Source organism: Simochromis diagramma, unplaced genomic scaffold (assembly GCF_900408965.1).
Source record: "Simochromis diagramma unplaced genomic scaffold, fSimDia1.1 OVJJ01000680.1, whole genome shotgun sequence".
Taxonomy (NCBI): domain Eukaryota; kingdom Metazoa; phylum Chordata; class Actinopteri; order Cichliformes; family Cichlidae; genus Simochromis; species Simochromis diagramma.
The window spans coordinates 541871-569122 of NW_024387470.1; the positions used below are offsets into that span (position 1 = coordinate 541871).

Consider the following 27252-nt stretch of genomic DNA (forward strand, 5'->3'; position numbering starts at 1 on the left):
TATTACGGTGTATCCATATAAATGGCCCACCCTGTAAATTACAATAACAGGCTATGATGAGTTAAATACGTAACAATATGAATATCCTTGCACAATGTTCCTAAATAAGGTTTTTGTTGAAAACAATATAAGGTTGTGATCAAAAACATTTTAAATTTGACATTGATTCCTAAACAATAAAACTGATTTTACTAAGTAATGAAATTAATGCGTTATATCCACATAAAAATAATTTCAAAATTATGTCAAGCCTTTTAAAATGGGTTTTAACAGAGCAAATAACAAAACTCTCAGAGTGCTTCTTGTCACAATCCAGAGTTTTTCTTGTTGCTACATTTCTGCTAAAAATATTATCTGTATTTCTCCTCTCTGTTATCTCTTCCTCCTAAAATGCACAATCTGCGCTGTGTTGTTTTATTTTGAAAGTCATCACAGGAAGTTATCAGACATCATCCTGTCTCACTTCACACTGAGAGGCACATCTTTGATTTCATGCAAAGTAAGCAGGAGCTGCAGGTTTGTGTTTTAGTTTCTTAGACTGAGATTTTCTTTTAAATGTGACTGATGCAACAACAGGCTGTGTGTGTGTGTGTGTGTGTGTGTGTGTGTGTGTGTGTGTGTGTGTGTGCGCGCGCGCTTTCATACTGAAAAGGATCATGTGGAATACTTTCATGGAGACATCCTGACACTGAAGACACAAGGTAAGAAAACAACAACAAAGACAAAACAAAAGTTAATCTTAATTCATTTTGGTAAAAGTTGCTTCCGGTTTTTATCAGAATTTCTGTTTTTACTTTACGACAAAACATCTCCAGCTAGAAACAAACCTCTAAATAAGCATGTCATGTGAAGTATATCCCAGGTTCTTTCAGTGCAAGTACACATCATCTAAAAAATATGAATGAACCAATCAGTGACCGAGTGTGAACGGTGAAGCTCAGTGAGAACCGCGGCAGTGTGCTTGTACAGTGTGCTTGTACAGTGTGTTTCAGTGTGCTTTTAGATGAGTGGGCTCGGTTCAGTACAGTCCACAGTGGGCAGAGAGGTTCATCAGTTCACATGAATGCTGGCAGTGGACCTTCTCCCCTCCTCCTCTCACTTTCATTCCTTTTCATCCCGTCCTCTTTCAAACTCGTCTTTTGTTCAGTGCCGGTCTCTGCTTTCATCGTTTGCCACTGACTTCCTTGTAAATCTGAAATCTGAAATCGGTGTCCATGTGTCAGACGTGTAGAGGCTGTAAAAGTAGCAGATAAACACGACCCTGTAATGACAAGAAATGCAAACGAGTATGCTGATGAATCCCTGTTCTGTAGTGCAAGCATTCCCATTCCCTTGTTACTGTCCTTTCCCCCAGGATGTCTTGGCCCGCTCTGTACACTCAGTTGGTCGGGGCGAACCGTCATGCCACCAGCCTGGGTAAAATCTGGCTCTCTGTGCTTTTTATTTTCCGGGTCATGGTGCTGGTTGTTGCCGCGGAGAGCGTCTGGGGGGACGAGCAGTCTGACTTCACCTGTAACACTTTGCAGGTAGGACGTGTCCATTTTTACATCCGATCCACACATGGGATGTAAGTTATAATGACACTTATTTGTTAAAATAAGATTTGGGTTTTATTGTCTGAGCTTGAATTCTGCAGCTCAAAGAATCATTCTCTCACCCCTAGTTCTCGAAGAATACAGAATCTACTCTTCTCACTGGTTTTAACAGATGGCTTCTCTCCACTGGTTTCCTGTCTAAGAACTGACTTCAAAGTTATACTGTAAAGTTTTATACTACATAAAGTATTAATAATCTAAAAAGTAGTCACTATCTATCACCACTTAATATTTTTATTGTGCTTTTATTGTGTCGGGTGCCACTCCTGTCAGCCAGGAAACGGAGACTCTGTGACAAGTTTAAATGACAGCTGAGTGATGGCATGGACCGCAGTATCAGAGGAGTGTTTCGAGCTCTTTGTTGAATTGGTGCCACGAAGAATTAAGACAGTTCTGAAGGCAAAAACAGGTTCATCCCAGTACTTGTGAAGTGTAACTAACAAAGTCGCTGGTGAGTTTAGTTACACAAAGACTATCTCAAAGCAGAATGATCTTGGCCTTTTAGCATAAATTTGTACTGCAATAAACTGTCCACAGGTACAAAGGTACAAACGTATGGACAAGACATATAAGATGACACAGAGTGTGTTAATTATTAGCAGCTTCCACCTACTTTTTACTCAGCAGCTGAGCTTTGATTTCAGTGGACCAGGCAAAGAGATAGACATATGCTAACTGCACGTTAGCATATGCTACTTCCGGTGCGGAAACTCCTGTGGGGAGCTTTGTTTCCGGTGTCCTATTCGCGCCCTGTTTACGGTCCAAAACAAGTTAAGCAAGTGAATGAATCAAGCGGCGATTTACATTTCTCTAGATGTCTTGGGCATTTACCCAATATATCTATAAATGATGTTCATCGACTTGTCGATATTTTTCCCCCGTGCCTCAGAGCAAAAGAGAAAAGGGATTCAAATGTTATATTTCTCAGCTCTCCCTCGTTTATAGTGGGTGTTATGTTCTAAAAATAACCAGCGATAGGTGAAATCAAGTAGCCAATTTTATTTTTTGAAGGTGCAAAACATTTTGTGGACATTGTCGACATACAGTTCTGCACTTCAGAGTCACACTGCTAGCGATCGATGCAGCGATTCTGTACTGTACAGGAGAGACGTCACGGAGGAGATCGTCTGCAGCGATCAGGACGCAGGACACAATGTGACGTAAAAATAAGCATGCAAACTTGCACTAAAAAATCCGCGAAACAGCGAGGTGAAAGGTGAACGGGGTTATTAGCGAGGGACCACTGTAATTGTGAAGGTAAGTCACAACATACCCTTCGTAAATACTAATGTATAGAAACCCTTACCAGCAATCGTTCATTTTTTGTGTGGCTTTTTTTCATGGTTTGTTGACATGCTGTGTAGGTGTGTACTTGACTAGCTGATATCGACATAACAGGGAAACATCTGGTTTGACTATTCTTCACCTGTAGTTTGAATGCTGAACATTTGCCTGTTTAAATCATAAGACCAGTCACTATACAGAGATGTGCTTCTGAATGTGGACGATGTGTCTTCTGCTGCAGTAATGCAGTTCTGCTTGTGTTGAGTGATGTAAACAACTGATCGATCTAAACTCTTTAAACGTCAAAATTGATCATTCGATTTTTTATGACACAACAGTGGCGAGTGTTCCCACCTTCTGCTCTTTGTAACTTAACGCGATCTTTCCGTTTTCGAGTTTTGGACATGATTTTGGAGTATATCTTCGCAGTAGCGATTGACCGCAAAGTAAAGCTACTGGAAATGTACAACCCCACATCCGGTCTCAAACCAGGAAGTTAGCATTTTCTCGTGCACAGGGTCTATTAACTATACATTGATGTTGTCATAATTGTGACGATCATGGTTGGTTTGTTTTTCCCTCAGCCTGGCTGTGAAAACGTCTGCTATGATCAGTTCTTTCCTGTGTCCCACATCCGTCTCTGGTGTCTTCAGCTTGTCTTTGTCTCCACGCCAACACTCCTGGTTGCCATGTATGTGGCCTATCGTAACCACAGAGATAAGAGGAAGCTCCTTCAGGTGTGTGCATTGTTTTATTATGATTACGGCAAAGTCATCGTGATGACAGACAAAATGATGATGTCATTTGGGGCAGCTGTGACAGAGACCTAATTTTCCCCCAATGCATCAATCAGTGTGTGTAAGTTAATATTAGATAAAAAGGCACTTAGGCATGTATGAATGTGTGTGTTTGGGTGAATGAGACTTGTAGTAGAAAGCTCTTTGAGTGCTCAAATGATCTCATCCTGTGCGACAGAGTCCTGGTAGAGCTGGGTTTCTCAGTGCAAAGGGCCAAGATGAGGAGTTAGAGACTCTGAAAAAGCGGAGGCTCCCAATAGCTGGTGCCCTCTGGTGGACATATGCCTGCAGCCTGGTGTTCAGGCTGCTGTTTGAAGCAGGATTCATGTAAGATCAGTGCTTCCTTTTTCCGTCAGTCTCAGATGTCTGTTTTGGTTTGATGGTACGATATCTGTGTCTCCAGGTATGCTCTGTATGTGGTGTACGATGGTTTCCAGATGCCACGGCTGGTGCAATGTGATCAATGGCCATGTCCTAACCTGGTGGACTGCTTCATCTCACGTCCAACTGAGAAAACCATCTTCACTGTTTTCATGGCCACTACCTCATCTATCTGCATGGTCCTTAACATGGCTGAACTTGTATATCTTGTCATCAAGGCTGTCTCTAGGTAATAGTATTAATCAGACAGTCAGGTGATTAATCAGCTGATTGACGCAATTCTTTTGTGCATTATTTTTGTTTTTGAGTTTTAAGCTGTGCATTCCATATGCACTTCTTTATATTATATATAATTTATTTATTTTTTCTTGTAGGGGTCTCTGTGATCAGAAGGAGAGGAAATTAGGCAGCAGAGAGAAGATGCGGATCAGGACTAACCAGAAGTCACTTGTTTCAACCTGATTTTGAAATGTAGCTAGAAGACGGAGGGTGGAGAAGAAACTGATAAAAACATTGTCATTTTAGAGATATAATGCATGTGTGAGAATCATAAATGTAAATACAACTCACAAATTGGACATTTTCAATGATACTCTATAGAAAATCAAGGGGTGGAGAGGATGTTAGCATCTTAAAACTATACTTTCATGTTAAATGAGGTTGTATGTAGATAAGCTGTTTAACAAATAAAAATATAAATACATCATGTGTATTTAACTACATGTGTTTAATGTTGAAGTCATTTTAAATGCTTTTTATTCTGTTCAATGTCCAGAATCATGTTCTATAAATTGTTTGTAGAAAGAAAAAAATGGGGACAGCTACAATTTCCTATGAGTACAAAACAAGCAGACCACAAGAAGGCAGTAATGTAAAGCAGCAGTCCCCAACCCCCGGGCCTTGTCCTGATTGAAAGGTCCTGATGAAAAGCCACTGATGTACAAATATTTACAAAAAGTTGTATTTTTCATAATAATTAATTGAATGCAAAAATTCTCCAGATAACATTTAATCTTCTTTTCATTTGACTGGTTATGTAGTTTATTCTTATGATATTTATGATGTTTGTTTTTAAAGGAATGAAAAAGACAAACCCATGAATTCTTTTGTTCTGTAATGAGATACTGTACTCTGCTGACCCCTGCTGGTGAGCAAACAGGTCTGCAACAATTCCTTCACCTACCCAGAGGGACTTTTTTTGGGTGACACAAAACTAAGTGATAACATAGGTGAATAGATGGTGTCACCCCATTCTTTGTAGTTGTTAAGAAGCAACAGCAAAAAACTTGTTTTCTTTTACAGAAAAAGAAAAAACTTTGCAACATTTTGGAGTGAAAAAAGGTTTTTAAAAAAGCTACAGTGACATTTATAATTTATTTGTCTCTGCCTGCATTCCTAAGACTGTGGATGTTATTTATCACTCTACTTTTCACATTTATTGCAGTCAACATTTATACTATGAATCACTTAATCTCACATGAATACTGAGGTAGTCTTTTCTGTTTAAAAGATGTGAAAATGGGCTATATGTCAGTGTTTAATTATAAGGCTGTCATTGGGTGGATAGAATTCATTTTATTGTACACTGGTGCTCTGGGCCATATTAAGCTTGGCCACACGGCTGACTATTGCTGCAAGATTTTCATGTCTGTACTAAGCTTGGGATAACTGATTTTAGTTTCTGTGTTTTCTGCTTCTGTTTATATTTTGTCTTTACATTTGTATTTTGTTGTGTTTAATTTCTGTTATCCTGTATCTTTTATTATTAAAACTTGATGGTGTTTAATGTGTCTATTCTTTTAAATTTCATTTAAAATATCATCTTTGTAACTGAATGTAATTTACTTGTAACTAAATGTCATGTATGTAATGTAACACTTTAACATGTAAATTCCTTTTGGGGGCTAAAAACTGTTGCAATATGAAGAACTTGTAGAAAGATGAGCTTACTTTTACACTTCAATTTTTGTCTGTTTTCTTCCGATTTCTCCATTTTTGACATCAGTAATCTTCCATATTGATGTTTATTTGTAATGACAGTAAAAAAAGCTAGTAAGTTATTAGCTAATACCCAGAGGGTGTTTTACCTCATACTGCATTAAAAAAAAGGAACAATCCAAATATATATTTTTCCCTTAACAGAAGTTGTTAAAGAAAATTTTTGTCTGGTCAGGAATGTGATAGTTGCGTTACACCACATATACACGCGCGCGCACTCAAACGCGCGCCTTCCCCTTACCACCCCCCTCCTGCGCCCCTTGCACGGGGACACCAATGTTTGACAGTGGCGGATGGCCTTGGCCACGCGGGACGCAGCCGCTGTGCTTCGCCTTCGCGGGACAGGTTCCACACGCGCCCTTTTTTTTAGACTAGACTAGCCTCGCGTATTCTTCTTTTCTTTTTCCCTCCTTTTTTGTTGTTAACTTTCTCTCTCTGTTATTCTGTGTATTGCTCTCTCTGTGTCTCTCTCCCTCCCTTCTCCCTTCTATCAATCTGCCCAATCTTCTCTTGGTTGCCCCGAGAACCTCCGTGGGACTAAAAGAAAAAAGAAGAGAAGAAACGCGGTAAGCAGGGTCACCGTAGAGTGATGCTGGAGGCTGAAGTGGGAGGGAAGAGGGATTATCATCTTTCCACCTGCTGGATTATCAGCACCTCTCATGATGCGTTCACATCCATGTGGGAAAGACGGCAGACAGGAAGCCACAAATCCAAACCAATATCGTCCAGGCTTAAATAATCTTTGGGAAAAAAGAATGCATTTTGTGGGGTCTTAGGCTAGATTTTGATACTTTAGTTAAAAAAAAGTTTTTTTTTAAAGAGTCATGGACAAGAAACTAATGGAAAACAGGCGGTAGGACTGTTTTTTGTTTTTAAATAAATTTGAGGTCAACTGTAGGGAAGCTTACATTTTAGTTTTGATGGCTATTTAAATGCAACCATTGCTAGTTGTTTATCTTTTGTATAGGAGACACACTGTCTAATGTTACCACGAAAGGAAGAACCTTCCTGTAGTTTTTCTGCTTGTTGGAATTGTACTGTGTGACTTGCTGTAGTAAATGGAGGAAATAAGTTGCTGCTCCTAACCAGCCAACCAGCTGCTGAATTGATTATTTCCATACTCTCTTTAGATGCTGTGTGCCATTCTATAAATCTTTGCACACTTTAAAAAAACAAACATGTTTTGTACTTTTAGTATCTTAGGCAACTTTGGGCCCATTTATTCACTTGTGTGTACAGTTACAAACTCTTTCCACATTTTTGGAATGGCACTTTTAGACATACATTTACATTTTTAATATATGTATCAAAAATATCTTCTCTTAAAAGCAAACTGCATTTAATCATCTTCAGTACTATTCCACACCATGTGAAACTAATTGCTTAAACACTGAGCACGGTCTTCTCAAGTTTCTGGATATACACTAGGGTAGTTGATTAACTGAGTAATGAACAGAATTGTCTTTTATTGTGACTGTGCATATTTTCGGATTTCGTTGTGCAAATGGCGGGCCAGGAGTTAACTGTTTGGGCTGTTTTAGCACAAAGACCTCTGATCCATCAAAAGCACACAGCAGCCAGAACAATATCCATCTGGCAGCTTCCCTATTGTCTGCCATGGCCGATGGTATTTCATCACGTCAACACATCATGTACATGTACACATACCACCGTTAGACTGGTGAATTAGTAGCCATTTGTCATTTGAGAATATGTTTCACGTGTAAGACATCTGAAAAGTCTTTGTTATTTATTTATTTGTGTTTCTAAGCAGTTTTTTAAGAACACAGTTAAATCAAGACCACGATATTTCCTTTCTGTCTATGGAGCTTCCGTTCTCTCTCTTTCTCTTTTTCTTTTACTCAGTTGACTTACCTCTCATCAGACACAAATTCCTGGATTTACATTTTATTTTGGAAGTAAGTTACACAGTATGCAGGAGTACAGAACACTGCTGAAACTTTAGAATGCGTGTATATGTTTGTGTGCGTTCATATCAGTGAATCCCAGGCAAACATTTGCCCCCATCAGCATTCCTGGGATGTGATGAGTCCGGCATTCAACAGCGACAACCTGTTATTCACTCACTTCACTTCTCACAGATGGCCAGCCATTGTCCACTAACCAGCCAGTCTCGCATCACACACACATACCAATGCAAGTACACACAAATTTGGCACATCCAAAAGCAAATGTATACCATGGAATAACTATCAAACAATCAGACACATGCAGTGCTACTGTGAGCATTGGATTGCACCAAAATGTCAGATGAAGAAAAAAGAGTGAAATTAAATCAAAGTAGTGATAAATGAACGCTTTTAAACTGCAGCTACCAATTCTTAGTAGTACACTTTGTTCAGAGTACTTGACTGTTCCGGGTCCTCTGTGGAACCTCTTTCTCCTTTTTCATGTAATTCCACATGGAATCTATGAAGCTAAAACCTGGACTCTATGAAGATCCAACACATTCTCATCCCAAAACGTAACATACCGACACTATGAGATAAGTTGTCGGTATGTTAAGCTTTCGGAGGCACGAGAACCGTTTGGAATGAATCTACACATGTAAATTTATTTTACGTTCTGATCATGCATCGCTTTGGAAAACACTATCTGATATGGTTAAGGTTAGGGTTAAGGTTACGGTTAGGGCTGGAATACACAGCTGGAATGTGTGTTACCTCCGCGAGCATCATTCTTTTGGATTCCATCCACAATCCGGAGCGTATCATAGGGATGCGGAAGGTTACCTTTGAGATGCCATGGGACGTGACAAATCGTAGTTATGCTACATGTTGGGAATGAGAATGCTCTGAAAGGTCATACCATTCGCTGCCGGACTCAATTTAGCTAGTTCTTTATGTCTTATGCTATGTTTCTGGGGTTTTCATCATGCTGCAGAATTAATTTTGAAGTTATCACTCTATAGACCTGTGTGATTGATAATTTAAAATATCTGAACTGTTTAAAAAATTTGGACAGTTCTTAGCACTGGTACTAATCCTAGCATCAGGTGAGGAGTAACAAGACCCTTTCCGATGCCATACTATAAGTATATGGCATCATTTGTACCTACTGTGCACTAAAATGTTTCTGGTTAAAAAAAAGATTCATATTGGCATCAGCATCAAAAAGCTCTGTATCCTTTTTTGTGTGATGTCTGTATGATGATGAGCCCAAAAAGCTAACACAAAGCATTTTGTGTCTTCCTTCCAGATATAGTTTTTGTTCTGATTTCTGGTCGATGGATTTATCACTGACAACACAACAATATTTTAGTAAGTCAGCTTAATTTGTCTTTTTTTCCCCCAAAACAATCCAACTTATTTGAAATTTTATTTTGAAGTCTTTTCTCTTCTTGATTTTAGCATTGAAGTTTGAAAGTAGTTATGCTTTCTGTGCTCAGTTGAAAAGAGCTTTTTGGGCAGCAGCCAAGTTTTTGTAAAATTTCACAGTGAAACACCAAGGTTTAAATGGTAAAAGAAGATATTTCTAGGTATTGTAAGGCAAGATACTGCTTGAGATGTTCATGCAGTTATTTTGTTGGTAAGTATTAACAGCACTTGTTTATATGAAGCAATATTTCAGAATATCAAAGAATTTTGTTTTTGATGATGATAGCCTTTATATTGTAAGGTCTTTACCTTATAATATAAAGCCCCTTGAGACAATTACTGTTGAGATATAAATAAAATTTAATTGTATTGAACTAAATATATGAATAACTGTGGCTTAGATGAATACTTTCAAAAATTTCTAGGCTAAAGAGTTTATAGATGAACTGGCCGTTAGATCTCATTAGGACTCTCTAGTCTGTGTTTGACACAGACTAAAAATGGAACAATGCTAGTTTTTTATGTTTCATGGAAAAGAAGTGTCAAACTGATTACAGGAAGAGGAAGCGAATGTTTGGCATAAGAAAAAAGGGAAACAGACTGACAGAGATCGAATGATTCCTCATAAACGTCCTGGAAAATACACTCACCGAACACTTGATTAGGACACTTGCTAGTACTGATTTTCAGAACTGGCTTAATTCTTTGTGAATTCAACAAGATGCTGTATACATTCCTCAGAAATTTTGATACATACTGACATGATTTGCTGTGATGAGAGACACAGACACACACAGACACCTACAATCAGACATAGAGACACAAGGTAAAACAGTATCAGCCATAAAAGTTCAGATAAAACCCTAAATACTGACTTTCTGTGGTATTGTTCTTTAATTGACTTTTTGTTGTTCACCATAGACTCTCATGTCTCTCTGCAGGCTAGAAAACTGAGAGAAGCATGGGTGACTGGAGTTTTCTAGGGCGACTGCTGGAGAATGCTCAAGAACACTCCACTGTGATTGGAAAGGTGACCGACTATTGATAACAAAAACATGATCTGTTAAACATATTAAGCTTACCTTTTGATGATTTTCACTGTATTTCCTTTTCATAGAACTTTTGATACGCCAACATTGTTGATGACATTTTCTGGTTTTCAGTTTGGTAAAGGTTAGACCATACTGACACTGTGGAGAAACCACAAGCTTTAGTTACCCTCTGCATTATCCAGGAAGTACTAACTACTGTGTTTCTAACTGTCATGTTTGTCCGACCCAGGTTTGGCTCACAGTCCTCTTCATCTTTCGAATTTTGGTGCTGGGTGCAGCAGCTGAAGAAGTTTGGGGTGACGAGCAATCAGACTTTACCTGTAACACACAGCAGCCCGGTTGTGAAAACGTTTGCTATGACGAGGCATTTCCCATCTCCCACATCCGTTTCTGGGTGCTGCAGATCATCTTTGTCTCCACACCAACCCTCATCTACCTGGGCCATGTACTACACATTGTTCGCATGGAGGAGAAGAGGAGGGAGAGGGAAGAGGAGCTCAGAAAGGCCGGACGACACCAGGATGACCATGACCCTCTCTATCACAATGGAGTTGGTGATGGTGGAGGGAAAAAGGAGAAACCCCCAATTCGTGACGAACATGGAAAAATCAGGATACGCGGGGCATTATTGAGGACCTACATCTTCAACATAATATTCAAGACTCTGTTTGAAGTGGGCTTCATTCTGGGGCAGTACTTCCTGTATGGATTCCAGCTGAGGCCTCTCTATAAATGTGGCCGCTGGCCCTGCCCCAATACTGTGGACTGCTTCATCTCCAGGTAAGAAAGTTCAGTTTTATTGTTTTGCATCACAATCAAAGGTTTTTTTCTTTGTGTCTGTTTAATAATTCTTCATTATACTCTACACATACATCCTGTCACTTAGTTATATTTACTAAGTCTATCACTCTCTATGTTCTTGTACAACACTAATAGTCTAAACAACACCCCACATAGCAAAATTGGTTTGGCCCAGATCTGGCCCACACAATGTGCTTAGACATGGCCCACATACCGCAAAGAATGACGGCCCTTTGGTGGCCCAGATCTGGTTTGCAAGAGGTGGCCCACACATGGGCCAGCACAAGGCCAGTTGCAGACACACTGGTGGTCCTGTGCTGGCCCATGTGTGGATTACCTCTGGCAAACCAGATCTGGGATACCAAAGGGCCGTCATTCTTTGTGGTATGTGGGCCATGTGTAAGTTGTGTGCAGCCATGGGCCAGTTGTAGACACACTGCTGGCCCTGTGCTGGCCCAGAACAGTTTCAGCTCTGGCCCCAGATGTCAGCCTAATGTGTACCTTAATCAAGCCATGTAATAACAACATGTGCCAGAACATAATAGTGCAAAAGTAACATGACGAAACTCTGTTCAGACAGTGAATGGACTAATTCTTAGATAATGCTTTACTACTCTCCCGGATTACTCAAAGTGCTCCACATTCACCCAATCACACACTCTCTCTAAACTGGGTGCTTCCTAACTACATTCAGACACATTCACACTCTTGACATGCAGACTAGAGGAGCCAGGGATCGAACCAATAACCCTCCAATCAGTAGTGATAAACATGAGTAAACCCTCACTAGGTTTTGGATAAAGTGTACACTCACAAACCTGTCAAACCTGCATTTGAAACGCTGGCTACAATAGCAGTATAGTATTGCAACATGGCATTTGGGTCTTCTAACTAAAATAGGAAAATAGGAACATAAATAGTGCCATCATTGCCAGACCTGGCCCACATCTGGTAGACATACATCCTGCCATGACACCAGTCAGTCAGAAGTGCTAGCTTGATGCCAGATCCGGGCCAGAACCGGGCCAGACCTGTCTGCGATGTGGGACCTTTTGTTTCTAAATGAAAAAGAGCAATTCTGGCTGGCATTACAGTTGTAGTGTAGTGTTGTAGTGTTGTGGCTAATAGACTGCTTCAAAGAGTTGAAAGAAAACAACAATTAATATTCCTGTCTCCAACAGGGTTGCCACTAGGGATGGGTATTGTTTAGGTTTTATCCGATACCGGTGCCAAACCGGTACTTTTGAAACGGTGCCGGTGCTTAAACGGTGCTTAAACCGGTGCTTAAACCGGTGCTTAAAGAATGGAGAACACAAAATTGGTCCTAAAACCTCTCATGTTCAGCTGTTTTTTTGTAAAAAGATAACAATGTTAGCCTTTTCTGCAGCTATAGGGGATTTATGGTATCACTCTTGGCTGGAAGCAGTGCTTAAACAATGGAAAAAACACAAACTTTGTCCAAAAACCTCTCATGTTTAGCCGTTTCCCTCTTTTTCTTTGGTCATTTTAGCCTTTTTGGCCAGGGTGAAGGGAGTATCTGCCATCAAACAAGAAGACATCCGCATGTAGCTATGATGATGTTTGCTAGTTCACCTTACATGCATTAATTTAATAACGTGGTTAGCCTACTCAACTTAAATTACACACGGACAACATTAAGCTACTCACGCAGAGAAGAACGGCGGCTGCTGCCATCATCATCCGTCATCATTTCTGCTACACTGGCAGGGCTAGGGGCCAGGACTCTCCTCTTCGTGTTTTTGGGGATGTTGCTAACTCCGGGTCCGATAACAGGTAACCCACCCGCAGGGTGCTCGGTGTGAGGTCTCACAGCAAGCTATCAAATACGGCGCATTTCTGGGCTTTTAAAAAAAACGCTATGCGTCGCCAGGTGTTTCATCGGATTTGAGGTGTTACCTCCTTTGACAGTATCACAGTATCAGCTTAAAGCACTTGTTGCAGGCTGCTGAGTTTGCATATTTTGCTGTGAAGTACAGCCAGACTTTTGACCGCTTTGCCTTGGTCATTTTTAATCTGTAGCTCTGCTCTAAAAGAACGTACGTACCTGGCCCCGCCTACTATCCTCGGAAACGTAAAATGATTGGCTAGAATCTAAAGCGTATCACAGCTCAGGAAAAAAAAGCACCGAAATAAAGCACCGAAATGTGCGCTGCTTTTCGGTCTGGTTACTACCGTTTATGTCAGAACCGGTGCCATCATGGCACCGGATACCGGTACCCATCCCTAGTTGCCACATTACTAGAATTTTGATACCCAATAGTATTTAAATACCACAGGGGCAAAAAAACAAAACAAATTACGAATCATCTTTCCTTTCCTGGAAGAGGTAGAAATAATGAGCTAAATGAGGGTGGTTTAAGTGTCTGATTAGGTCTGTTTTTAAGAAGCTTTTCAGTGTCAGAAGTCAGTTTATTTATAAATAAACAAAATGCTCTTAACACTCATTATCAGACAGTTTGTATCACATTAGTATGTTGTATGATGTCAATAATAGTGATAACCTTAGCATGGTCAAATCAAATCTTTTGTTTGTAAGTGGCAGTCAGTATGAATCAAGGCAAAGGACTTAAAGAGAAGCCTTATTTCAATATGTGGATGAATCTAGGGCCTGCAAAAAGGCTCAAGGATTATTTTGAATTATTTTGAACTGACAATCATGCAAAGCTACTCTAGGAGAGAGACCCAGTTGGAAGTACAGCGTACAGCGAGTATAATAAGGTTCATTTCAGTTAACACAAGAGGATTTTGTGTTTACAGAGGGAGTCTAAAGTAAAAGGACATAGTATGAATAAATAGTATATTGACTAGTAAGGAGCTAGTTACTTTAGTCTATGAAGATATTGTTCAAATACTAACATTTTTGCCCTTGTGGGTTATTTAAAATTGATTATCACCAAGTGTTCCCACTGCAGCCTTTATCGCTTTAACAACGAGAAATCCAACAATAACATTGGATTTTCTTCCTTCTTCTTCTTTTAATGTTACATTTCCTATTATACACTGGTGTGATTTGTTAATCACAACCTCTTTTTGTTCCTCTGTTGCCATAGGCCCACTGAAAAGACAATCTTCATCATCTTTATGCTGGTCGTTGCCTGTGTCTCTTTGGTCCTCAACCTGCTGGAGATCTATCACCTAGGCTGGAAGAAAGTAAAGCGAGGGGTCACCAATGAGTTTGCACCTGACAGCGAGTCACTGATTCTGGCTGAAGATGAGCCCACAGACGCAGAGACAATCCCTGAGCAGACCTCTCCTTTGGTGCTCGACTGCCTGCCAACATTTGGCAGCGTGAGTGTGATGGGAGACGGGGCAGCTGAGGGAGGGGCCTACAGCCCACCAGAGTCTTCCCCTGCTGTGACCTCCTTAAACGCTGCGACCACCCCTGTGCCTGCTGGGATGAAGATGGACAACACGGCGTTCCACACAGACGACTTCTTGTTGGATGCTGCTTCTTTTTATAGCAGCAGTGAGAAAGTGGGTGTTGGAAGTCAAGGACAGCTGGTGGTGATGGAGCAGAACTGGAACAACATGGTGCTGGAAGTCCACGATCTGAATGGAAAAAATTCAGCCTCAGCCTCCTCCTCTCCTGAAGTGGAAAAGACCCCAACACCAGAGGAGCAGCAATCTGCATTTCCCACACTTCCGCGCAACACCCCTCTTTCTTCTCTCATGCCAAAGGAGACGGCAATGAAAGAGGAAACTGCTGTCATCACAGCACCTAAGGTCCTGCACAATGACTTCACTGTGGTAACCAGGGCGGAGATGCATCAGCCTCCTGCTGCTGCGGGGACAGACAACCGCAAGCCAAGTCGGGCCAGCAAGAGTGGCGGTGGACGAGCTCGCCCCGATGACCTGGCCGTGTAGCTAAAACACACACTCACTCACACTTTTACCCAACTATGCATGCATGCTCTATACACAGAGAGAGCCTACACATGCTTTTTTTTCTTTTAATATGCACTGCAGCATAAAACCACACCTAAGCATGCACTTCAGCATGAGCCTGATGCCTACTGGAGTTGGCTGCTTAGTTTATAGTCAGCATTGCGAATCTGAAATGATGCCCTACATAGATATTGACAACATCAGGGTATGTCCACATTAGTTTCTTAACGTGTAAGTTTTCAGTTCAAAGGAGGTTCAAATTGTTTAGAGTAATGGCTGTGCACATGGGGGTCCATTTTTTTCATTTACAAACATATAAAAACATCCAGATTATTTTTATTTTATTTTTTTATTATTAGGTTTAGAGGCTAAATTAAATAGACCAAGAAACTATATCTTTTGTATGTAGATTTTTTCAAGACCAAAAATCCTGTCAGGCCATGGTTGTCATTCCAGCTTAGAGTTTTCAGGAATTTTCTTGTAGCCATGATATTGCCCACTGAAAAAGTATCACTAAAACAACCCCCAGCCAATTTAAGCTAATCATATCAAATCCATTGTTTTAGTAGTTTACTGACACAAAGATAGAAATGCAGAAGTCAATTTTGCTGCTACTTAATTTTGCTTCTCTGGCCATTCTCTCACTCCTCTTTGACAAAAGAATAATACAGGATAAGAAATCTAGATGATATTTAATGTAACTGCACACTTAAAATATCCACACAGCCAGCAAAAATACATATAAGGAAAGGTTATTGTGATGATGATGATGACTGGACCTACTAATAAGTTTTTGTGCAGTTTTTTTTTATTTTCATCTTTCTTTTATTTCTTTCCTGTGAGACATCAGAGGAAAGGTTTGCACTTTTGTTTCTTGAGCTTTAATTTTTCTTGTGATGTGATGGTGGAGCTGAAGTGTCGTAAGTGTGTAGAACTCGTCCATCTCTGTGTACGCTCTCTACACAGCCTGTAGTTTTAATAAATAGAGGGATTCACCAGCATTAGGAAATAGCAGGTGACCATAAAGCAGGCCCACCCAGAGATGTAGTTCTAAGGCTTTACAGGCTGTGTGTGTCTGCATTTAGGTATATTTATAATGTTTCGTGTTTACAAAATAATATCTCTGCGGTTATATCAGGGTAAACTATATATAAATATGTAAATACATAATAATTAACAGCATTGATATGCACGACAAGACTTTATACAGAACTACCTATGTTTTTAAAAAGTTTGTCTCTGATCAAACTGCAGTTTTACATAAGAAACCAAAAACCATAAATGCTTTAACATTTTACTGACTTTGAGCCAAAGTTTGTCACTATGCAAAACCCCTTAGCATAAAAGTTGAGTCGACTAATAAGACAGTATTTCAAAGTTCCTTACTGAACAGGTTTAAGTTTTGCAGCTTGAACTGAGTATAAAAACTGCCTTCTTTCTGCTGGTTGTGTTTGCAGTGTGGCACGGAAGTGTTGAGTTCCCTGGAGCTGTTTTGTTTAGGAGGACTCTTAAGTTAATTTTCTAGATGAGCTGTAGATTATGCTGTAGCTCTTAGATTTTTTTGAGAGAAAAGAAAGCAATATGATCTAAGAAGTGTTCATTTTTACTTTGCTGTTAGTACTTAACACATCCCACATAGGAATGTTCATTTATGTCCTGTTTTTCTATTAATTCCTGCCAGATTAAAAACACAAGAAAACACACGGATAATGGTTTATGCATTCTAGGTTGTTATGCTGCTTATTAGTAACTTCCCTAAAGCTTTAATTTACCCAATTTTATCCATTGGGGGGAAAAAAGTCAGCCTTGCATCAAGACAGCAAGAGAGAGTGGTTTGGAGCAAACTGTGTTTTGTGTTTTTGCAACTTTGTGTTCCTCTATGAACAGATTTGAGTTGCTTATAAATGACACGCTTGAAAAAAAAATGCAGCCTACCAAAGAACAGTCAGTGATTAACATTTGTATTTAAACACTTTTTTCCTCACATACTTCACAGCTCAGCTGTCAAATATCAAAGTGCTTTAAGTAATGCTCATATGCTGAAACCAAATGCATAAACATAGATCTAGTGATTGTTCGATAATGTGCATTCATTTCAATTTGAAAAGGTTCATATTTTACACTTTTTGGATGGCGTAGACATGGTGTAGTGGATAAAGTCAACTTAATATTCTTAATAAAGCTAAATTCTAAATTTCCAGAATAAACTGAATGTTGCTGATGTTGTGCCTGGAATCTGCTGGAGCCACTCTTCCAGTTTTAGGGTTAAAGCTCCTTCCATTCCCTTCCTATTGCAGTTGTTCCTTCAGTACTTCTCTGTTTTCATAAGCGCTTTCTTCCTGATGTTTCTATCTGCTGGAATTGCCATATTTATCACGATTGCAGTCTTCTGCTCCTTTTCAACCACTGCTATGCCTGGTTGGTTGGCCAACATCTGCTTGTCTGGAACTCAAAGTCCCACATGACCTTCGACCTGTTTTTCTCAGTCACCTTTGGCGCTGTTCTCCCATCAGGACTTGGGGACTTCTAGTCCATATGCAGCACAGATGCTCCTGTACGCCATCCAAGCAACTTGGTTGTGCCTCTCAGTGTAAATGGCCCCAGCTTGCATCTTACATCCTGCTAATATGTGGTGGATAGTCTCCTGGGCACCTTTGAACAAGCTGCAACTTGGGACCTGTTGGCGGTGGTAGGCTACTTCCTCTGTGGATCTGGTGCTTAGGGCCTGTTCTTGTGCTGCCATGATCAGTGCCTCTGTGCTGTCCCTTAGGCCGGCCTTTTCTAGCCACTAGTAGGAAATCTTGATGCCATCTAGTTCCTCTATCTGTCGATGGTACATCCTATGCTTGGTCGTCCATCGCCCTCTGTCTTCAGCTGCCAGAGGCATTCTTGCAGCTGCTTATTTCTGGGGTCCATCCTCCTGATGTATTCGTGAATGCTCTATGTTTCATCCTGGACTGTGGAGTTGACACTCACTAATGCTCCCCTTCCCTTTTCCGTTGCTCAGAGACCCTTAGGGGCTTTGCCTCAGGAATTTGGAACAATAGGGTCTGACCTATTGTTCCAAAGATGCTAATGCTTCTACTAGACTAGACTGCTAGCTTATATATTATATATAGCTACCCTTGCTCCCAGGCATATTGATTAGCACAACCACCTATCTTTTGGATTTACAGATTCACAGATAAATAGCGCTTCAATTGGATCTGCTGGATCGTTTGTCTAGTATAAATTTTAAAAAACATAGCAAATGTGGTTGTTTCCCCAAAATACAATATCCCTTGCAAGCATCTACCACGTTCATGGTACAAACCAGAGCCCTTTTCAGACATTAACTATGTCACATTTCAGGTTTCATCAATCTGTAAAAGTGTTGACATCCTTAAGGTATTTTTTAATGGCCTAATACCAATATCAATATCAAAACAGTGAAGGAGAATGCCACAGTACTTGCCAAATATTTGCTATTCGCTGGAGATGGGACATGCCTCAAGTGACATTGAATCTGTTCGTAGAGTGTTACCTCTGTTTTATTTGACTATGATGTTATTGCAGTCATTAAGTTTGTGATTAAGAATGTATTTTCTGTAAAACTAGATGGCATACCATTGATGGGGTCACCCTCAGGTTCATGTTTGGAATTTTTCAAAGTTCGGAGTTAAAGATTTCCATCTTGTCATGAGTTCAACTCCTAAAGCGCATAAATGAACATAAGAAACAAGGTGATAAATTAGAATCAATATACGGTGAAAGGAACTTGTTCTACATACTTTGTAGTTAAGAACAAATCATTTTGTAATGCATAAAATAAGCCCCCCCATAAATGCTGTTTGTGGATAGAGTTTATGTCTCTGATCAAGTTTGGGTGACAATAAATTCAGCACACTGTAGATGCTGAACCACTTAATCTATTCTTAGAGAGGAAGTTGCAGGTTGTGATGTGTTGATTTAACTAAACCAAAGAAATATCCACCAAAGAGATAATACAGAAAATACATTATGTTAGAGTTTCTTTTAAAAAGATGACTTTTTGAAATAAGGTATTATCTTTTTTTATTGCTAAAATTATTATTTTTTTTAACTTTATTGTACCAAGTTGTTCTTAGTATCTTTGACATGTAGGTAAAGTTTTGCACAGTTAGACAGTTATGAAGACATTGAAATATTTAGAGAGAAGCAAAAATCAGAAGGTTTTCGTATAAAGAGGGATATATTAACATATTTAGTTTATTTGTGGAAATAACAAACACAATTAGACTTGGAATGGACGAGAAATGAAACTAAAGTGATATTTTTCTGTCCTGAAAATGGTTGAAGAGATGTTGGCTCTAGCTTTTACCAGTGGATGTACCTTGAATCAAAGACTTTCTGATGGGAAATGATGAAGATTGTATGATGGACTTATCATCTACACAAGCAGGAGCACACACAGAATAACCCCTGCGACTACTCCCACTGTAAAATGATTGTCTTTGAAGAGAAGGGCCTTTTGTCTGAACCTTTTGTTGAAGAACATGTTGATGTAAATGTTGATTTACCTCAGATGTTTACAGAACTGTTACTCAATAAATATTTTGTACCATACCTATATTTGTTGCTTGTTTTGGAATATTTTGGGGTCCGGAGCAATGTTGCCAATTGATTTCAATGGAAAGTAGTTAAAACTTAGCCTAACCTGGTTCTGCTAGAGGTTTCTTCCTGGTAAAAAGTGCTTGGCCATTGGGGTTGTATGATTGTTGGGATTTTTTTCTAATATTTTAGGGTCTTTACTTTACAAAGCCGTGAGGTGACTGCTGTGAATTGGTGCTATATGAATAAAATTGAATTGAACTGAGAGTGCTAATTAGCATATTCATGGTTTTGTTGCATCAGTCTTTTATTCTGCCTCTCAGCCAATGTGGGGTTTTTATCTGTTTCTTCTTTACTTGTGCAGATGTACACTATGCACAGCCACTTCTAGTTATTTCCAAGCTCCAAGGGAACACTTAAAGATTCTTTAATTAAATTTTTGGTGATACATTGAATCTAACCCTCAGTGATTCTACATAGTCCCCCATTTTCAATTGGACAAACAACGATCATTTTAAGTGCAAGGAGTATTTTGTTTTGTTTTGTTTTTACTTTTTTTTTTATTAAAATCTTGTGCAGTCAATGATTCGCTGGAACCTTTGGACTGATCACCGTATGTTGTGCTTGATACCTTGAGATGCTCTTTCAGACCTTTTACTGCATCTGCCATCACTGTTTGTGAGCCTTTTTTGCATCCAGCTGGGTCTTTTTTAACTGAAAAACATGCTCTTCATATTTGCACTTTTCCTTCCCATCAGTTTTGCAGACTTTGTTTGAATCTGAACAGACAGTGTGCCATGTAAGCTTTAGAACACATCATCAAAAGTACTAGTGATGTCCATGCTATAACATAACTATAACACTGCTTCCACAGCCTGTTCTCACTCCCGAGGAGTAATATAATGACGATTTGTCAAGAAAGGTGACCGTCCGCGTTCTTATGCTACAAGCCGGGTTATGGATGAAATACACGTTCCAGCCATGTATTCCAGCTCTAACCCTAACCTTAAACCTAACCATAACCTCATCTCTAACCTTAACCAGCACTCTAATGACGTTAGATAGTGTTTTCCAAAGCGATTTAATCTAAACGAACGTACATGTGTAGATTCATTCCAAACGGTTCTCATGTTTCGTAATGTAGGGACATGTTTGGTGCCCAGATAATATGTTGATTATTTGTCACCTAGCGTAAAATGTTACGCTTTGGGAGTGAGAACGTGTTGGTGTCCATCAAGTTTGATAGATGACTTGGTTTGATAGATCAAACCATACGTGTAAGTAGAGCCAATAATTGGGATTGATAGACAAGCAGACTAACATTCTAAGGAATTGGAATACTGGGAACCAGTTCTCGATTCCCATCCCTACTTCTGTGGTATTTCAGGCCACAGAAGATGCCTTCATTTTGACAGATTTAAGTGATTTCTTAATTCAACAGGTGTAATAGTGATGAGTTCTGGGTGTGGCTAGTGGAACTGAAGTCAGCTTTAAAAAAATGTAGTTAATTCATGGGGGCAGTTACAATAAATTAAATCATCATTTAAAAACTGCATTTTGGATTTACTCGGGTTTTCTTTGACTAATAATAAAATGTATGTTATGACCCAAAACATGACAGTGTGACAATTATGCAAAATCCTAAGAAACCAGGAAGGGGGCAAATACTTTTCCACATCACTGTAAAATCAACTGTGGTGGTGTACAGATGCAAAATTACAAAAGTTGTGTTGTTATCCAAAAATGTGTAAACCTAATTATGTTCTAGCAGTCTGTAGGCAAAATGTGAGATAGAAAAAAAGCAGTCTATTAGTTTGTATATGTATGATATTGTATGATATCTATTGCTGAGGCTGAGGAGCTTCATTTGGAGTCAAAGCTACTGTAAACTACAAAGAAGAGCTGTTGATATAGCAGATATCAAATAGTTACAACGTACTGAGCTTTTGTTATTAGCGTTCCATGCTATGCTAGCTCTCCCTCTATCAAACAAGGCATAGCTCCTGACATGTGGTGAAACAAACAACATACAACTTAATGGAAAGGATAGACCCACTGACACAAGTATAGCCAAGATAGTGTATTCCTAGTCTAAATCGAATTGAGTCATTTTCTTTTAATTACATCTATTATCACAAATCAAGTAACTCAGTCGAAGTGTAAAAATATGTATCAGGTATGAACTGTGCTCTCTGCCAAGTGGCAAAATAGTTCACTCGACCTGCAATCCCTCTAAATACAGGAAATGGAAAATATATATGTTTATTTGCATTTGTCTTTTGAAAGTCATAACTCACCATGACACCATGAATAAATAAATATTAGAAAAACAAAAACTCCTGCTTCAGCTCAGGAAGCTCCTTCAGTTAAATGCAAATGTGCAGTGCTAGAAAGCGGAACAAAAACTGGTCTAAAAGAAGCTAACAGAAGCATTGACAATCAATAAATTCATAAACAAATGTTTATTATTTAATCACAGTAACAAGTACACTGGATCGCATGCGCGAATATGCACTTACGCATGTTCTAGTGTGTGTGTGTGTGTGTGTGTGTGTGTGTGTGCGTGTGTGTGTGTGTGTGTGTGTGTCCCAGTGGCCTCACCCATTAAACTGTGCTGAGGCCAGCACTTCTTTTATGCTGGCTGAAAGTCCCAGGGATTTTGGCTGAACAAAAACCTCTCCGGGGAGAGAAAAGGCCTTGAATGCCTGCTAATGCTATTCCGACCTCTGGACTCTTGCAGGCTGGTGCGTACGTGTCTGCATGGTCCAGTATGGCTACAGACAGTAATTTAAATATTTTGCAATAAAAAGAGAGAACTGGATTTATAACTCTGTTATATATATCTACATATACATATTGATAATAAAAGGATGATAGAAATGCAATACCTGACTTTGATGTTAACATATTAAAAATTAACTTTCTTTTCATTTTTTAATTTCAAAAATAATTGTAAAACCTACAACACGTTCAAGAAGCTAATAAAAGGTATGATCTAGTAAAAGTTTTATTTGTCATATGACATATTCAAAAGTTAAGGTGAAAAAGAGATTGTCTGAGGAAAATTATTTTAAAAACAACACAATGGATAAAAGCTCCATCACGTGCATTACTGTGCTGCCCTTGTGCATTTGTGCAATCAATAGGCTATTTAAGAGGGAGGGGTTAAGCCAAAAGTTCGTTTTTTAATTCCTAGTTTTCACACTAAAGGAGCACTTAAGCTAACCGAAATGTTATCTGGGCCGACCGAAGAGCCCCTTGGAAGGCAGATGCACTTACAAAAGAGGCATTTAGAGCACTCAAGTGCCCCCTTGGATGTGACATCAGAGGATGTGTCTCATTTGGGCACAGAAGCAATGACTGAAAACAATCTGCATGAGCTGTTTGTTTGACCTGATGCCTTTTAGTCAAATAATAGTCCTGAAAAGGATTTTTCAGATACCTGAATATTCCGTATTGATTGTATAAAGCTGACAGAAAAGAAATATATATAAGTTTTAAAGTACCAGTATCATTTCGGAAAGCTATGGGAAAAGAAAAAACTTTTGGTCAGCAAGAGGACCTGTAATATCAGTGCAACAACAAGAAGAAGTCACACTTTGTTCATTAAAGAAGCAAATCACTGGGACAGAGCCATGCATGGGAATATGCATGCCTTTGTACAGCAGGTCCTCTTGTGGCCAAACTCTGACATTACTTCATTTTAACTGAACTTGGTTGATTTCAGTTCCAAGCTTGCAGATTCAAAATATAGATGCTTTAATAATAAAGATTTCACCATGAAAAATGCTTTATTCACCAAGCAAGTCAAACTTCATTGCAAGACATGATCATTTTTCCAAAAAACAACTTGAATGACCCTGATTAAGGCCACAAGCGCGTTGGTCACCTAATAAAGCTGTTCCCTATTACTTTAGCTTTCGCTGGAGTCTTCACGTCCAAAAACTGACTTGCCAGTAAATTATCATTTTTCTTTTTCTGATTAATCCTCACATCCTATCATTCCTGACGTGATGTTTTGAGGAACAGCAGCGATCTTGCTTGTAGCCAATATCATGGGACTTTCATAGAGGTAATACTGTGAACCCTTGAACACTTTAATGCCATCTGGACCACAGAGACCAGCATCAATGTCAGGCAAGGGCAAAGGTATTTCTCGGTTGATGACCCTGGGCGTGGCAGTGAGGTCAACGTCACGAATCATGTGTCCTTTTGGAGAAAGCAAATGTAAATACCAATTTTCTCCACAAAAACTAAGACATAAGCACTCAGTAACTTACCTTGGAGTATATGAACTGTGTGTTCATTGGGACAGAGGAAAGCGGCATCCACAGTTCCTTCAATGCCTAATTCCTCCCTGAGGGATTTAGGGTAGCCTTCAATCAGGACGTAGTGGGCATCAGTTTTATAGATGTAAACCTGATCATCCTGTAAGTGTTTTGTTAGAATAAGTGGATTTTAGTTTTAACTTCAACACAGAAATGGGGGTGGGGGGGTTATATGGTGTCTACCTTAATCAGGTACATTTTGTTGGTGTAGGAGAAAACGGCATCCACCCCGTTTGTCACTTCTTTCCATCCCCTGGTTATTGGAAAGGCGTGAAGGCCGTTACGCCTGTTGTCCACACGCATGTAGTTAAGCCCTGAGAAATTGAACTTGTTCTTTATCATGGCAGAAAACTTAAAGACATTTTTTTACAGGATCACATTTGGATGAAGCACTCCTAAATCTGTATGCTACATATAAAGTGTGGATCAACATGCTATTAGCTCAGCTGTTTCCTTGTAAACTTTCCGGGTTAGCCTGACTCTCACTAAAGTTCAAAAATACACCTGGCAAGTTGTAAAGTTACAAAAAAGAAAAGTGACAATTTGTTTGTTTGATCTGTGCAACAACTAAACTGCAAAAGAATCCTACTTTAGCAGTTACATAAGGCTATATGTTACTTAGCCAAATAGCTAAATGCTATTTTAAGTGTGTTATTAATACGCACCTTCTTAGTTTAGCTTGGTAACATCATTATTTAGTTGACTGTTAATGTTATTTTATTTGGTATTTAAACTCTTACAGTTTGATGTTTGATGGCAATAAAATAACTGAAATATCTTTTTTTTTGCTTTAAATTTTATCCTAAATTAACTCAAAATACAAGGACTGTCTGAAGTTCCCTCAGCTAAAAGCACATCTAGAAATAATTAAATTATAATCTATTTATTCAGTTATGGGAGATCACACTAAGTGAGAGCTGACTGAGAATTTGAAACATATGTCACATTACCTGTAAATAAATAAATTCTGCCTCTGTCATCTGTAGTAATGGCATCTAGTTTGACTTCGCTGCATTTAGGAGCCTTGTGATCACCTCCGTGACCTGCGGGAAACACACAAGATTGTATGTATCTGACAAAAAAACCTCCAAAATGAATCTCTAAGATTCTCTTCTTAATGAACCCACCAAAGTTTTCGCACTTCATGAAGTAATTGCGGGCATCCTTTGGGTACGTGCCGCTAACTTCTCCTGATACTGGGTTGAACCTGGTGAAGTTGTGTCCATGGAAACAGTAGTAGTGTTCTGCCCAGCGGAAAGCAGAGGTGCAGAGAGGCAGGTGGGGCCACGTCTTGGTCTTCACTGTCTTTGTGACTATATCATAAACATACACATCTTGCCCTATGGAGGGAAATGACCACTTTGAGAAGGAGATCACAAGTCATCACAATGTTCTTTTTTATTTATTGTAGCCTCATTATATCACAGTACTCAACAAAATGCTGTCAAAGAATTCATTTCGACTTACTGAATAGTTTTGCAGCAGTAAATGCCAACATACCTTGGAAGAACAGAACAGAGTCGGTAATGCACTCTCCTTGAGGACACTCCACAGCAGCATCTAGATGTGTGGGGACTCCAGGAAAATCCTCCTGGATAGTTTTTGGATATCCGGTCTCCAGAGTGTGGTTGTAATAGCTGAACACGTGGTCATCCTGGAAATAGTACACAATAGTACACAGTAGTACACAATATCTGAGATCAGTAAAAGATGTCTTGACCCATATGATAGCTGAAAGCATATGAGGATCGTACCAGGAAGAGGAAGATGTGATCGTGGGCATCTTGTTTCTCTGGGTTGTGCATCCGAAAAGCAGCATCGACATGGCCGAGGTGGTGGTGTTCATCTAGCTCCTTGAAGAACATCGTTGAGGGTTTAGCTGGACCATAGAAACCATTCCACAGGTGGCCCTCTGAGGAGAAAACACCACAGACACAATATTTTAGAGGATGATTTAGTCCAACATTTTAAGAAAAAGAACATGTCCAATACCTTTGAAGAAGAAGGGGTTTTTTCCACTCTCATCAAGAGTGATAGCGTCAAACTCAATTCCTTCACACCGGTCTGGTAGAGCAGCATCTCCATCTTTATTCCCAAGATAAAAGTAACATACTTTTAACGGTTAATGCAACTTTAATATTCAAAATGCATGTCATTAGACACATACGAGTATTGCTCAGTATAGAATGCTGCTGTGATTGAGATCTAGCTGTTATGTAACTGACAAACAACGTACAGTTTATGTACATAAAATCCTACCTTCTGGTGCTGGCTCGTCTTGATGCCTGTAGATAATTTCAAAAAGTTATTATACTAGATGAAAAAAAGTGAGTCACTGACAAAACAGCGCGATAATATGATGACTAAGCAGTCTTAAATTTGTTCAATTGATCCATCTGGTGACCTTTGTAATCTAACAAACAGGGTTCCAAATGGATGAAGCTGACTTTTTCACTAAATCGCCAACTGATAAGAAGAAAAAAAATCCAGAAATTATTCTATTATTCAGTCTAAATAGTTACAGACTGATGTTTTGAGAAAGGTTATCAATTTTAATATGTTCCATTATTCCTGAATTTACAGAGTTGAGAGAATTTATGAGTTGTTTCACATTTTGCCTTTTTAACCTCAACAAAGAATCAACACACAGAGAATTCGTACTGCAAGTGTTCGCAAATTATTTTAAAAGACATGGCACATCATGTTGCCTTTAAAACCAGGATAGTAGGAAAAATCCTGCCAACACGAATTGTCTATTTTGACTAAAACTTCAAAATATAAATGGAGCTCATTAACACTCACGCAGGTGCTGCATTAGTGAGGGAAAGTGCCAGACCCAGAAGCAGAATTCTGGTGATCAGCTCCATGTTTCTCTTGCTGAAGTCCTCAGATCTGGAGTCTCACTCTGGACTGGTGCTGTAGCTGTAGCTTCACAGGAGCTGAAGCTGCACTTTTATTCTGTGCTGTGCATGTGTGGGTGGACAGGTTGGGAAATCCTGTGTTCCTGTGTGTGTGTTTGTATAGCCAGAGTGATGAAAGTTTTGTTGTTGCAAAATATGGCTGTAACATAATTATTTATCACTTTTCACTCAACTTTGCTAATTTTTATTCTTTCTGCATGAGAATGTGTGCAGACCAAAATATATTTCTATATCTGCCTTGAGATGAGAGTAAAGGAGGAGAAGATTTACTTTCATTATGGA

The 27252-nt window shown here is 39.3% G+C and overlaps 3 protein-coding genes across 3 annotated transcripts; 2 read left to right on the plus strand and 1 right to left on the minus strand.

Annotated features, from left to right (window-relative positions):
* Positions 1-463: 463 nt before the first annotated feature.
* On the plus strand, positions 464-6271 carry LOC120723526 (gap junction beta-2 protein-like). The gene is made up of 7 exons (XM_040015009.1): positions 464-516; positions 653-701; positions 1355-1526; positions 3464-3616; positions 3855-4003; positions 4080-4286; positions 4432-6271. The coding sequence occupies exons 3-7, from the start codon at positions 1356-1358 to the stop codon at positions 4517-4519; spliced, it is 768 nt and encodes a 255-aa protein (XP_039870943.1). The 5' UTR covers positions 464-516; positions 653-701; position 1355; the 3' UTR covers positions 4520-6271.
* A 4083-nt stretch (positions 6272-10354) lies between these two features.
* Positions 10355-16350, plus strand: LOC120723525 (gap junction alpha-3 protein-like). The gene is made up of 3 exons (XM_040015008.1): positions 10355-10423; positions 10675-11225; positions 14318-16350. The coding sequence occupies exons 1-3, from the start codon at positions 10355-10357 to the stop codon at positions 15129-15131; spliced, it is 1434 nt and encodes a 477-aa protein (XP_039870942.1). The 3' UTR covers positions 15132-16350.
* A 7143-nt stretch (positions 16351-23493) lies between these two features.
* On the minus strand, positions 23494-26986 carry hpxb (hemopexin b). The gene is made up of 10 exons (XM_040014996.1): positions 26852-26986; positions 26309-26334; positions 26042-26134; positions 25804-25961; positions 25550-25703; positions 25177-25389; positions 25000-25092; positions 24233-24363; positions 24002-24149; positions 23494-23930 (listed from the first exon to the last, which is right to left on the minus strand). Exons 1-10 carry the CDS (start codon positions 26914-26916, stop codon positions 23704-23706), a joined length of 1308 nt encoding a protein of 435 aa, XP_039870930.1. The 5' UTR covers positions 26917-26986; the 3' UTR covers positions 23494-23703.
* Positions 26987-27252: the final 266 nt, after the last annotated feature.

Bases quoted from the DNA above. Each gene is read 5' to 3' on its own strand.
- LOC120723526 (XM_040015009.1), top strand. From the start codon at position 1,356: ATGTCTTGGCCCGCTCTGTACACTCAGTTGGTCGGGGCGAACCGTCAT. The intron at 1,527-3,463 runs GTAGGACGTGTC...TTTTTCCCTCAG, and splicing joins TCACCTGTAACACTTTGCAG to CCTGGCTGTGAAAACGTCTG. The intron at 3,617-3,854 runs GTGTGTGCATTG...CCTGTGCGACAG, and splicing joins ATAAGAGGAAGCTCCTTCAG to AGTCCTGGTAGAGCTGGGTT.
- LOC120723525 (XM_040015008.1), top strand. From the start codon at position 10,355: ATGGGTGACTGGAGTTTTCTAGGGCGACTGCTGGAGAATGCTCAAGAA. The intron at 10,424-10,674 runs GTGACCGACTAT...TGTCCGACCCAG, and splicing joins ACTCCACTGTGATTGGAAAG to GTTTGGCTCACAGTCCTCTT. The intron at 11,226-14,317 runs GTAAGAAAGTTC...CTGTTGCCATAG, and splicing joins GTGGACTGCTTCATCTCCAG to GCCCACTGAAAAGACAATCT.
- hpxb (XM_040014996.1), bottom strand. From the start codon at position 26,916: ATGGAGCTGATCACCAGAATTCTGCTTCTGGGTCTGGCACTTTCCCTC. The intron at 24,364-24,999 runs GTAATGTGACAT...TCAATTTCTCAG, and splicing joins CAGAATTTATTTATTTACAG to GGCTTAACTACATGCGTGTG. The intron at 23,931-24,001 runs GTAAGTTACTGA...TTTCTCCAAAAG, and splicing joins CACAGTTCATATACTCCAAG to GACACATGATTCGTGACGTT.